Raw genomic sequence first — 12,662 nt, forward strand, 5'->3', positions numbered from 1 at the left:
ATTTTATTATTCCTTCCGGCTAGCTTCATGTAGGTGTATGTATGCAAATAGTGTTACTGATGCTTCGGGGTCCCAGGCACCCCAGGTTCGAACCAGGTCGTACCCATCACTATGCCGAACAAGCGAGTTTCACAATTTGTTCGATTTTAGGTCTTATATTTCGCTAAATACGGCCGCACCCATCACTATTCCGAACAAGCGAGTTTCACGATTTGTTCGTTTTTAGGTCTTATATTTCGCTATATCCAGTCGTACCCATCACTAGTCCGAACAAGTGAGTTTCACGATTTGTTCGTTTTTAGGTCTTATATTTCGCTATTGCTTCGGGGTCCCTGACACCCCGGTGGCATAATATCGGTATGCAGCGTAGCCGGTACCTCGGGGTTCCTGATACCCCGGTGCCAAAATGTCGGTATGCAAACACTGCCACCGGTGCTTCGGGGTTCCTGACACCCCAAGATGATATCATGTCGGTAAGCAGCTTAACCGGTACCGAGGGGTCTCAGATACCCCAGATACCGTTGTGTCGGTAAGCAAAGAGTGTCATCGATGCTTCGGGGTCCCTGACACCCCGGATGCCAAAAGGTCGATATGCAAACAGTGTCGCCGGTGCTTAGGGGTCTCTGGCACCCCGGATGCCAAAAGGTCGATATGCAAACGGTGCCGCCGGTGCTAAGGGGTCCCTGGCACCCCGGATGCTATATTATTGGTATGCAAAGATAGTCGCCGGCCTTTCGGGGTCCTTAATACCCCAATATGATATTAGGTCGGTACGCAGAGGGCGTCATTGGCGCAGCGGGGTCCCTAACACCCCAGTATAATATCAGGTCCGTATGAAGAGGGCACAACCAGTATAATTTTTTTTTTCAGAGTTTATTTAATTTACTTCGTTTATTTTTTTTTTGCTTATTAAATAACCTCATCGAAGGGGAATAACATTTTTAATTATATCCCTCTTCTGGGTCTCAACCGAGGACCCCATTTATTTTACTTTTTCCAGTTATTTATATAATTTTATCCCTCATTATAAGCCAAGGCCATCTCAGTATCCCTTACATCCCTGCATTCCTTCCATCCCCACATTCCTCTCGTCCCTACATTCCTTACATCTCTTCATCCCTTAAATCCCTACATTCTTTCCATACCTGCATTCCTTTCATCCCTACATTCCTTTCATCCCTACATTCCTTTCATCCCTACATTCCTTTCATCCCTACATTCCTTACATCTCTGCATCCCTTATAATAAATATATTATAAAGACTGCTTCGAGTAAAGGTAAGTAAAGGTAAGTAAAGGTAATTTACCTTTATTTTCGCGAAAATTTCGGAAAAAAAACAGCGCCCCCTAGCGGCAAAAATTTGAACTAAAATTCGATGTCGAATCAGCGCCCTCTGGTTTTGGAAAAAGGAACTAAATCTTGCTCGATTTTTGGCCCTCTAGCGGCAAAAATGTGAACTAAAATTTCGATGTCGAATCAGCGCCCTCTGGTTTTGGAAAAAGGAACTAAATCTTGCTCGATTTTTGGCCCTCTAGCGGCAAAAATGTGAACTAAAATTTCGATGTCGAATCAGCGCCCTCTGGTTTTGGAAAAAGGAACTAAATCTTGCTCAATTTTTGGCCCTCTAGCGGCAAAAATGTGAACTAAAATTTCGATGTCGACTCAGCGCCCTCTGGCGTCGAAAGAAGGAACTAAATTTGTATGAAATCGCTGGCCTTATAGCCGCAAAAACTTTAACTCAATTTCAGGGTGGCACTGGGATGTATGGAATGCAGGAATATAAGTGATACAAGGATGTAAAGGATACAGGCATGTAAGGGATGCAGGGATGTGAGGGATGTTGGGATATAAAGAAGACAGGAATGTGAAGAATGCAGTGATGTAAGGGATGTGGAGATGTGAAGAATGCAGGGATGTTAGGGATGCAGTGATATAAGGGTGCAGAGATATAAAGGGTGCAGACGGAAGTAATAAAATCAACACGTTCATGCTCCTAAGGAGTTTATTCAATAAGCTAAGAAGATAATTACAGCAAATTAAATGAACGCAGAAAATAAAATAAGGGTATATGTATGCCTTTAGCTACCTACATACATGAAGCTAGCCGGAAGGAATAATAAAATATGATTATTTTTAATTTTTCTTAGTGTATTTCGTTTGTAAATCGCTTGTGAGTCTATTTTTAACGTTTGTGACAAATTACTTCTTTTGTGATTAGCAATTTTATTTCAGTCATGATGTGATCCGAAACTATTTAGTAATTTTTTATGGCAAAACCGCTCAGGGCTGACATACGTGAAAAGTCGTTATTCGCATAGTTCTATTTCACTTTAGCAAATGCAGAACTTGGTGTTTGACATGGCTGAAGGAAACGAATAACAATCATCACACAGGGTATAGGTAGAATATGGGTAGACTATAGCTGTCATGTGGACGTGTCTTTTTCAATCTGTTGGTACATTTATTAAATAGCATTTAAATTAGATGATTAGGTATTATATCTTTAAATCTATAAAAACGTGAATACGTAGACAAACTTATTGTGAGAATGCGATGCCAGCACGTAGACGACACGTTGTCTCCGAGGTAGACCATGGTTTCGTGATCACAACCTCAAAGAGTCCCTGGCAGGGCAATACCATAAGTCAGCAGTATAATCATGAAAGTGAAGGGTGCGATTTAACTAAAAACGAAAAGAAGAAAGCAGATATCGTAGCAGCGACAATGACGTCGCGCGACAGGACCAATGAATTCGTTAATGCCATCCGGACGATGCAAAGCAGGACCGTGACACGAGCAGCGGTTCTGCAAAATCCTCGTCGAGCACGTCAATTACAAAGCTATTCAAATTTTATGATGATAGCTAAAAGTATTGGAAAAAATATAGCGAGCACGTACACTAAGTTAGAAAAGCTTGCTCTATGTAAGACCGCAATAAACACTTAACATCATCTTATATTAAATGCATAAGAGTTAAACATATGCAGTGATCAAAATGTTTGAATATACTGAAATATTTGAATACAAATTATTTAATATAATTAATTCATTACATATTAGCAGTCTTTTATCTAAATTGTTTCTTAAATTCCTGGGAATATTTTAATTTTGGTAATTATAAAGAAAAATTATATGTTTATTAATTATTTTAGTGGCAAAAAGGAAATCTATATTTAATGACAGACAAATGGAAATTGATGAGTTAACAAATATCATAAAAACAGACTTAAAAAGTTTAAATCATCAGATAGGAAAATTACAAGAACTTGGAAAAAAGCAGCGGGATGGATATGGTGCATTTCAAAGTCATCATATGAATTCACACTCATCTTCTATTGTAATGACCTTACAATCAAAGCTAGCAAACATGTCAAATCATTTTAAAAGTGTATTAGAAGTTCGATCAGAGGTATGTAAGAATAAGATTATATGATGCAATAAAAAATAACATTTCTGTTAAAATATACAGAATATGAGGGAAGAGCAAACTAGAAGGCAACAGTTTACTCAAGGTTCTGTATCTACAATGTTACCTCCAAGTGTTGCTGGGAAACAAGGTTCATTATTGCTTCAAGAACAAGATTCTCCTTCGTCTACAGTTATAGATTTGGAGCCAGCAATGGGACAGTTAACATTACAGCAAGCAATTCAAGATGACTCTGTAAGCTATTTGATATATTGAAAAATACCATTAAACTAAATCCATTTTGATAACAGTATATGAATTTATTAGATGGCATATGCCCAGTCAAGGGCAGAAACAATGCAAAGCATAGAGTCCACTATAGTTGAACTTGGAGGAATTTTTCAACAATTAGCGCACATGGTTAAAGAACAAGAGGAGATGGTGGAAAGGTAGCAATATTTTGATAATTATAAATTTCATATTATATCAATATAAAATATATAACATTTATTATAAGAATGTAATAAAATTTCAGGATAGATAGTAATATAGAAGATACAGAATTAAACGTGGAAGCAGCACATGCAGAAATTTTAAAATATTTTCAATCTGTAACAAATAACAGATGGCTAATGATAAAAATATTTGCAGTTCTTATATTTTTCTTTATATTTTTTGTAGTGTTTTTGGCATAAAACAATTATATTACTATGATGATGATTATTATTATTATTATTATTATATATATATATATATTTCTTCATTCAGTTTTGTAGTTTACCATTCATATCCATTTGTGATATAAATTGATCAAAGAACGAGGCGAATTTTTATAAAACTATGACTCACTAGCTATAGAATAGTATATTCAATTGCATTCCTCGACCTCTTTGTTGAATTGTGAATACTGTAAGTATTAATAATTAAACACTACATCAGTGTAGATTAAAGCTACATTGTTGATTGTAAACTGTAAAAAGGATGCTATGGGTAATAAATGTATAATTTTCAATGTTTAGTAATTTTTAATGAATATATGTATTTATAAGGATACGTGGTAATGAATTATATAACATAATAATAAATTATGATTTATTTCAATTTTTTAAAACCTTATATAACAATTGCATTTAACCTAAATTCGTATTACAATTGATTTCCCGATTTGATTATTTACGAATACATATAAGTTTCGGACTTGAACAAAGAATTATATATAACTACATGAAGAAACATTTTTTACAAGCTATTCTATATGTGTGTCAATAAACCTATAAATAATCAAATGTATATGTATGTACAATTTGTTTTGCTGGTTTTTAGTGTAACAGTGACGACACTTACCAGATACATTCCTAGCAGCAAACTAAGTATGTACTTATCACATTTTTAAAGTACTATATCAAAATTGTATTACTGACTTTCTATTAGAAAGTAAAACATATTATCCGTCACTGTTATTGGTTTCTAAAGTTTTATTTTTTTTTTTTTCGTTTTTTTTTTATGAGTATTTCCTTGCTAAAAATGATGTATGCGTGAAGATGTTTCATAATAAAATAAAAGATTTAAACTTTACTATTATGATGTGTCTTGTCCAAAGACTCTCCAGAAGAATGTAAGGAACCTGAAACGATAATTAACTGTAAATAACATGTTGTGCTTTATAATTATTTCTATGTACAGTAGAGTTCTGATAATGCAGCATTCGATGAATCGTATTAAGTACGAGCGTTTTTTAAATTATATTCCTTATTTTCATCGCATTGCGAATACAGCACGGCACTGCCAAAGCCCCAATCATGCCGCATTATCGGTATTCTCGGGTATTAATACCATAAAAATGTACAGTATGCAAATTATGCGTTAAGAAATTTAAATACACGTTACTGTTAAAATATCGAAATCAAATGTCAGTCCAATCAATATTCATTTCACTTTCCAATATAAACGTAATTTAAATTTAAAAAAGTTTGCTTTTCAAGTGACTTGTTAATGATCTTTCATTTAATTTCAATATTTTATACACATATGAAAGCACCAGACTAAACAAAATAGCATCTTTTATATTAATAGCAAAACAAAATCAAACTCGACTTAGTCAACCTGTTGTATTGCATTTATTTGCAATTATTTCCCTCCATAGTACTCCAAAATTGTCTCACTTTAGAGAATCGCTTGCGTCCTTGCATGCATAACAACAAAAAAAGAATAGAAAATAATGGTGACGGAAAAAAAAGAAGAAAAACATTTGGTAGCAGTGAAATCGATCATTTTAACGGGCGGTGCCAATGTCTTGCTGTCGCTTGTCATTTTATACACAAACCTTTGTGATTTCGTATTCGCTCTCGTGGTGGGTGAAAACCAGAATTGCGTGGATGTGGCAGTGATTCGTCCCCCCACGAACGCGGCGTTCCACGGGGTGGAGGCAATATCGAATCAGGAGGGGGTGGTAGAGGTGGGTGAATATCGCTACCAAATGGAGGTGGTGGTGGTGATCTATGATTAAAAGGTGGAAGTAGATGTGGAGACATAGGTGGTGGTGGAGAACCTGCATTGTCGTACCTGTTGGAAGCAGAAGGATGTAGAGGCATAGGTGGAGGTGAAGATAACCGACCGCCCAAGGGCGCTGGTCGCTGGCTAACTTCATAGGGCGGTACTCCGGATGTATTTGGTAACGGGGGCGGTAAATATGGTGGAAAAAGTGAATGTAGATAAGAAGGCGGCGGTGGAGGAGGAACATTTGAAGAACCAGAAAACATTATAGGAGAACTGGATGATTCTGCTCCTATGAATAATGGAGGTGACGTTGTTGTCTCTCCATTTGCTTCCAGTCCTGTTTGAAAATCAAGTTAAGAAAATACATTTTATATGCTCCCATAGTGTTATTTGAATTTTAAATGTGTACCAACAGTGGATGGACCTAAATATCTTTGATAATCTTCATTATGAATTAATAGATTTCTACATTATAATTTCTACTATTATTATAATAAGAAAATAATAGTGTCTCATAAAATTTAATACAATAATGTAAAGGGCTAAAAATACTTACAATTAGTTTATACTTTAAATTTACTGGAAATGAAACAATAATGGCTACTCCAATGACTATAAAATGAAATCTATTCAAACAAGAAATACTTATGTAATAAGTACTTACGATGTAATTTTGCTTCTGAATCTGCATCATTAATATTCTTTTCTATTAATGTAAGTCGATTACGCAATTGACCTGCTTCAACTCTGGACTCTTCTAAGCGACGTTCAACTTGTCGAGCTATCACCTAAAGAAATTATTTATTCAAAAAATTAATAACATTTGAAGTGGTAATTAAAAACAGTATATACATATATTCAAACTTCATACCCATTGTTCGTGTGCTTTCGTTTCAAGAACAGAAATCTGATTTTTGTATTCCCTTTCCTGATCCAGTATTTCTCGTTTTAACATTTCTATTTGTTGCCTACGAAATAATTATACACATGGTTATCAGTTATAGCCATTATATAAGAAATCATTACATTACAAAAATATTTTAGATAATAACATTAATACTTACTTATAATTTTGTATTTCATTTTGCATTGTTTGTATTCTTTCTACAGTGGATACAACTTCACCTTGCTGTTGTAACCAAATAGCTTCTTCCCTATAATGATGTAGAAACAACAATTATTTGTTAAATCACGTTAGTTAATTTATACCATTTGAATTAGACTTATTATACTTTTGCCTTTGGGCTTCTTTTTCTTCAAAAAACTTTGTTAGTACTTCAAGTCGCGTTTCTGCATCTTTCTTCTCTTTTTCCGCTATCTTGCATTGTTCACTCAAGGTAGTTATCTCTTCTTTAACAACTTTCATATGTTCTGTAAATTTCAAAGAAGTATGTATTTAATATTGTGAAATTATTAATGTAAATAATATTGCTAAATATACCTTCCAGCAAGTGGTGTGCTCCTTCAACTTCAACTAATCGTACTTTTAATTCATTTCTCTCTTCTAATAAAGCTGTTGCCTCTGCTTTAATATGGGATACATCGTACAACTTATCCAAATCCAAGTTATTGGAATTCAGTCGATTAATAACTTCCAGTAGATCTTTCGTTTCTACTTCTTTACCTTTCAATTTTTTCTGTAAGGTTGTTTTTTCAGTAGAAATCTGTAAATAAGTATACATAAAAGGTAATGATGTCCCTCTTATAATACAATCAGTTACATATTTATTGTATACATACTTCCTTGATTTGCATTTCTAATTGCTCTACCTTATCAATCAGTGTTTGTTCAAGGCTATTCTTACTTTCCTTTTCAAGTTTCAAATTTTCTGTAAACCGAGCGAGCTCAACTTCAACTTCTTCATATTCTTTTTTAAGAGAGGCGAGCTTTCTTGATAAGGACTCATTCTGGAAAACATTTGGCATTAACTAAGATACATATACCCACAATAATACATAATTTACAAAAACATATTTAAAATGTTGTAAGCATGAAATGCTTATAATTACGAACCTCGAGTTTATCAAACTCAAGCTGCGACAAATACGTAAGATAAACTCAATTAAAGACGTATTTTTGTATCGAAGAAAAAACATCTATTGGAATACAAAACTTTAGTATTATTTATAAATACATGCATACCTCTTGATTTTTGAGATTAAGAGCATTCGTTAAAGACTCATTTGCAGCTTGCTGAGCATTTAACCTTGCTTGCAAATCTTCAACTGATTGGGCTAACGGATTAACTTCGTTATTTGACGAAAGCACTTCTCGCAACATTCGTTCTAATTCTAATCCAGCTTCAGTAGCACTTTCCAAATCTTTCTCCAAAATAACAATTTGATCTTCCAGTCCTGCTTTTGTTTTCTGCGAAAAATATTATATTATAAATAAATATGGCTGCTTTTTAAAATGTATTACATACGAACATATAAATTTTAATATTTTACCTCTGAAGCCTCTAAATCGTCCCATAAAGAATGTACCTTTTCTCTTAAATTATGCTCATCATTTTTAGTATGTGTTAACTAAAATATATTTAATACAAGTTTAATAAATCTAAGATAATATGTTATAAACATATATGCACACGAATAAGTTTATTACCTTTTCCTTCATTGTTTTCAATTCATCATTTAGCATTGTACATTCCTTTGTTGCAACAAGTAAATCTTTTTCAAGTTTATTAACTCTAGCTATTAACTGTCTATCTCTTCTCATGTTCTATAAAAATATTTATTTCGTTTTAGTAGAAGTAAATATTATTAAATAGTATTTGCTTAATACCTCAATGTAATAATATCCGAGGGAGAATATAAGTGTTGCTGTAGCAGTTACACTTAGATACATTAAAGTCAACCAATAGCTGGGTTCTACCTTGATTCCTTCTATTATAGCATTTCCATTAATTTCAAACGTTTCTTTTTCCTAGAATAATGATCTTAATTATTACTAATACTGATAAATTACAATAACGCGTCTAATATTTTTATCATATATTGACGACACTTACATTTGCGTAATCATTTTGAATATTATCTTCAGGAGGACATGCATCGTTATCGGTTGTGCAAACGTCAGGAGTGGGAACTTCCACAATATCTAGTATTAGTAAAAAAAAAGAAAGAAAGTATTGTTTCTTCATTAAAAATGTTACTCATATTTTAACGTACAAAATTAAATAACTTTTATACTACACCTTGAATTTCATGTATATTTTCTGATATTGATTCAATTACAAATGGGGTGTCTACAGTACTTAAACTTTCGTGTGGAATTTCATTGTGTACGATTTTGTCATTTTTATCTTCTACTAAAGTATTATCCTTCGTATTGTCAATTTCACTTTTTGCTTCATTCTCTATTTAATATAATCATAAAATAAGGTTACACTTGAAATTCAATGAACATTTTATTACACACAATATTAAGTTGAAGTTATTTTCAATTTAACTACCTACCAATCTCAAATTGTTTACCTGTTTCAACATCTAATAAATTTCTGTTATGAAATTGATTAATGTTCATCACATTTTCTGAAATTACATCTTTCTCAGCAGGATACAGTAGTTGTTCTGATAACTCCAGATTTGGTTTAGTCTCAGGTATTTCATTTAACAGCTGAGCTGTTTCCACAGAATAATTGCTTGCATTTGTAACATCTTTCAAATTATCATCTACTTTTGTTATTTTATTTATTGTTTCATTTATTTCTTTCATATCATGATGAGTTTCATATGATGTATTTTGCATTTTGTTCAACTCTTGATCATTTTCTTCGTTAGTAATAGCGGTAGCATTAGTATCTTCTTTAAAGTTAAGATCAGAATCCTGAGATTCAGATTTAAATGGAACTGTTGTTGCTTCAGGAGTGACTTCAGCTTTAGTATTTTCAATATTAGATAATGTTTCAACAGGTGTAGTCTTTTCTTCTTCTTTAATCTCATCTTTATTAACATCAGAGAATAATTCCATAGTACTTTTTACAACTGATTCTAAGAAAAAAGGTGCAACATGTTCATTGCTATGTTCATTTGAGTCCTCAATTTTACGGCTTTCTTCTTTTAATTGACTTTGTTCTATTTTTGATTCTTCAGTTAAATTATCATTTTCTAATAATTTAACATCTATTTTATCGATGTCGGTGGCATTTTTCACGGAATCTTTACCATTTTCAGTATGTAATGTTCCTTCTGTTGCACTTGTAACATTTGTTTCTAGTGTTAAAGAAGATACATTACTTAAATCTTCAGTATTTTTAATTTCTACTTTTAATTCATTTTGATCAGTTTCTAAGAGTGTAACATTTTCTAAAGTTTGGAGATCTTTTCCTTCGAGCGCGATATTTTCTGTATTCTGTACATGTACATTACTGGCAATTGTTTCATTTGTATCAACATTATCTTTTCTATCTACCTCAATTGCTGTTTCAGCTTTATCTTTTAATTCTTCTTTAATGTCATCAAATGTAGGTGTTTGAGAAATGTTGATATCAGTGTTACTGTCCAGGATAGATGCATCTTTCACAGTAGAAGGTAAGCTATTTTGTAAATTTTCTACTTCATTTTCTACTTTAGTTTTAAGATTTTCAGTTGCTTCTACTGATGGAATATGTGCAACTCCAATGTTATCTGGTAAATTAAATATTTCTTCTGAGCTTGTTATAAAATCCTTAATATTAAGGTTATCAGAAGTACTTTGTTCTTTTACTTTTAATTCATCGTTCAAAAGTTTTTGTGGCAACTTTGCATCTTTTGTAAAAATATCTGATTCATTTCTCTCTTTATTGAAATTTACTTCTAAATTATCAACTGTATCTTGTTTATTTGGCACTATTGTTGCTTCTACAACTCCTGTTGCAGAAGCTGGTCGCACAGAAGGTTCATCGTGCACCATAGGATCTAAATGGACTGTAGTCCCATCTATAACTGCATAGGAAGGAGTCACATTCTGTGGCAGTTCTTCTGTGGATTTAAGATCCAAATTATCAGGTCTAATACTTGAAGCTTCAATATCTTTTGTATCAAATACAGATTTATTATTATCTTTCTTAGGCTGAAGCTTCTCCTTAGATACTAAATTATTATTAGACAACTGATTAATAGGCACTTCATACTGCAAATCCTTATGTATAACTTTATATTCTTTCAGAAAACGTTTTGGTACATATCCATGTTTTCCATTTATCTAAAATGAATGAAAACCTTTGAGAGTTACACGTTTAGAATCATAATATTTTAAATAAAAATAAATGTAATCTGTATCAATTTATTTATTTATTTATTTATTTATTTATATAGTGGTAAATAAAATACCTCAACACCCCATAAGTCAGTTCTGTTGCCTGCTTCTTTACTATAAACTGTGACTTTTACACTAACGTCAAATTTTAATAAACCTGGCTCATTTGGAATATATTTAATTGTTGTTCTAGCCAACGAAACAGGCTCTAGATAAAAAATATTGAAAAATAGTTTAAGGTGATTAAATTAAAAAATACGTTTTATATTAGATACATATTGGAGATAAAGTATGGCTTCAATTACCAGAACAATCGGGGTTATAACATAATCGTTTATCTGATAAAGCAGACGAACATTGTGATATTGCACTAAATATTATTGCAATAATTAAAAATAATATATTAATAAACAAATTTTCTTTCGTCATATTTCCCCTATTGAAAAGTTCCACATCACTACTAACATATAATGAAACAGCCTTGGACGCACATTTTGCCCTGAAGTAAGTTACAATAAGATAGTTCGTCGGTTCGTCGGTTCGTCGGTACGTCGGAAGGAATATTCTTCAGTCTGAACCGAACACCGCCTATACCTCATTGTTTGATTGGTAATTCAATTTCAAATAAGATTAAATCGTATTAAAATATTGTATTAAATTGTATTTCGGGTTTCAGAAATATAGAAAAACAAGAAAGAATTGTAAAGAGAAGACCAGATTCATAGTTTCTGACATCAATTCGGCGTTGTCTTCAGAAATGCGTGAGTTAAACTTTTTGACTCTTGACAAAAATCCAAATTGTACTTGAAACTACACTACCTTACTTATTTTCCGTTTACATCGATATTTACTTCAAGATTATTGAACCCTTTTATGTTTTTAGTACTTTTTCTTATAATTTATTGTTTCAAACTGTAAAAGTTAATTTCCATGTTATTGTCTGTTATTGCCGATATAGATACGAATTAGAATAATATTTTTCTCATTTATTTTACTTTTGTGTCGATAATTTCTTAAATAACATCATATATATATATATATATTTTTTAAAAATTTATTTCCTGTAATTCAGTACTTTGAATTGAGAAAAAAAGATCCTGATTTTTTTTCAATATGGCGTCTATAATCTTCAAAACATTTTAGCGGGAAATTCAAACATCCTACCTATTTTAGCCATTGTACAAGCTTTCGTTAGTCAAATTCAAATCAATTTTCATACGATGATTAACACGTCTAATAATACTATAAGCATTTAAATTTAATTAATATCGAATAATTCAAAAAAATTATTCCAAAATTTTTGTTCCAAGGAAATATAGATTTTTAAAGATATTGATTGATTGGGTGCAAATGATGTATTACTGAAGCATGTATTTGAAAAAATATGTTCTTTTTTGTTACAGAATTACATTCGAATAAAACAAGAAATAGCAGAAATACAATATGCAGCTGTTAAATGAATCTTCGCCAAAATATACGTAAGTTTTATTATTATGAATAGTTGCACTATATTATTAC

At 32.2% G+C, this 12,662-nt stretch overlaps 3 protein-coding genes across 3 annotated transcripts in view; 2 read left to right on the plus strand and 1 right to left on the minus strand.

Moving 5' to 3' along the window:
* The first annotated feature begins 1,745 nt into the window (after window positions 1-1,745).
* LOC114873148 (syntaxin-5) lies at window positions 1,746-4,418 on the plus strand. Its single transcript, XM_029181159.2, has 5 exons — window positions 1,746-2,923; window positions 3,153-3,409; window positions 3,470-3,661; window positions 3,734-3,855; window positions 3,942-4,418. The coding sequence occupies exons 1-5, from the start codon at window positions 2,554-2,556 to the stop codon at window positions 4,099-4,101; spliced, it is 1,101 nt and encodes a 366-aa protein (XP_029036992.1). The 5' UTR covers window positions 1,746-2,553; the 3' UTR covers window positions 4,102-4,418.
* A 63-nt stretch (window positions 4,419-4,481) lies between these two features.
* Window positions 4,482-11,657, minus strand: LOC114873145 (transport and Golgi organization protein 1). The gene is made up of 17 exons (XM_029181151.2): window positions 11,450-11,657; window positions 11,219-11,352; window positions 9,365-11,090; window positions 9,103-9,264; window positions 8,917-9,005; window positions 8,691-8,831; window positions 8,511-8,627; window positions 8,354-8,431; window positions 8,046-8,270; window positions 7,643-7,810; window positions 7,344-7,566; window positions 7,135-7,273; window positions 6,967-7,056; window positions 6,774-6,870; window positions 6,567-6,690; window positions 5,730-6,239; window positions 4,482-5,030 (listed from the first exon to the last, which is right to left on the minus strand). Exons 1-17 carry the CDS (start codon window positions 11,571-11,573, stop codon window positions 4,972-4,974), a joined length of 4,206 nt encoding a protein of 1,401 aa, XP_029036984.1. The 5' UTR covers window positions 11,574-11,657; the 3' UTR covers window positions 4,482-4,971.
* Window positions 11,658-11,685: 28 nt separating this feature from the next.
* LOC114873146 overlaps window positions 11,686-12,662 on the plus strand; it is a 54,294-nt gene continuing 53,317 nt past the window's right edge. The window contains exons 1-3 of the mRNA XM_029181156.2: window positions 11,686-11,753; window positions 11,821-11,905; window positions 12,548-12,622. Coding sequence (XP_029036989.2) covers window positions 12,601-12,622 — 22 coding nt within the window. The 5' untranslated portion in view covers window positions 11,686-11,753; window positions 11,821-11,905; window positions 12,548-12,600. The remainder of the gene's footprint in view (window positions 11,754-11,820; window positions 11,906-12,547; window positions 12,623-12,662) is intronic.

This window comes from Osmia bicornis, chromosome 6 (genome assembly GCF_907164935.1).
Source record: "Osmia bicornis bicornis chromosome 6, iOsmBic2.1, whole genome shotgun sequence".
Classification (NCBI taxonomy): domain Eukaryota; kingdom Metazoa; phylum Arthropoda; class Insecta; order Hymenoptera; family Megachilidae; genus Osmia; species Osmia bicornis.

Excerpts from the sequence above, each read along its gene's own strand:
- LOC114873145 (XM_029181151.2), bottom strand. The coding sequence starts at position 11,573 with ATGACGAAAGAAAATTTGTTTATTAATATATTATTTTTAATTATTGCA. Across the intron at positions 8,832-8,916 it reads TTCAAAATGATTACGCAAAT|GAAAAAGAAACGTTTGAAAT; the intron begins GTAAGTGTCGTC and ends TCATTATTCTAG. Across the intron at positions 8,432-8,510 it reads TGAAAACAATGAAGGAAAAG|TTAACACATACTAAAAATGA; the intron begins GTAATAAACTTA and ends AATATATTTTAG.
- LOC114873148 (XM_029181159.2), top strand. The coding sequence starts at position 2,554 with ATGCCAGCACGTAGACGACACGTTGTCTCCGAGGTAGACCATGGTTTC. Across the intron at positions 2,924-3,152 it reads GTTAGAAAAGCTTGCTCTAT|TGGCAAAAAGGAAATCTATA; the intron begins GTAAGACCGCAA and ends TAATTATTTTAG. Across the intron at positions 3,410-3,469 it reads TATTAGAAGTTCGATCAGAG|AATATGAGGGAAGAGCAAAC; the intron begins GTATGTAAGAAT and ends TAAAATATACAG.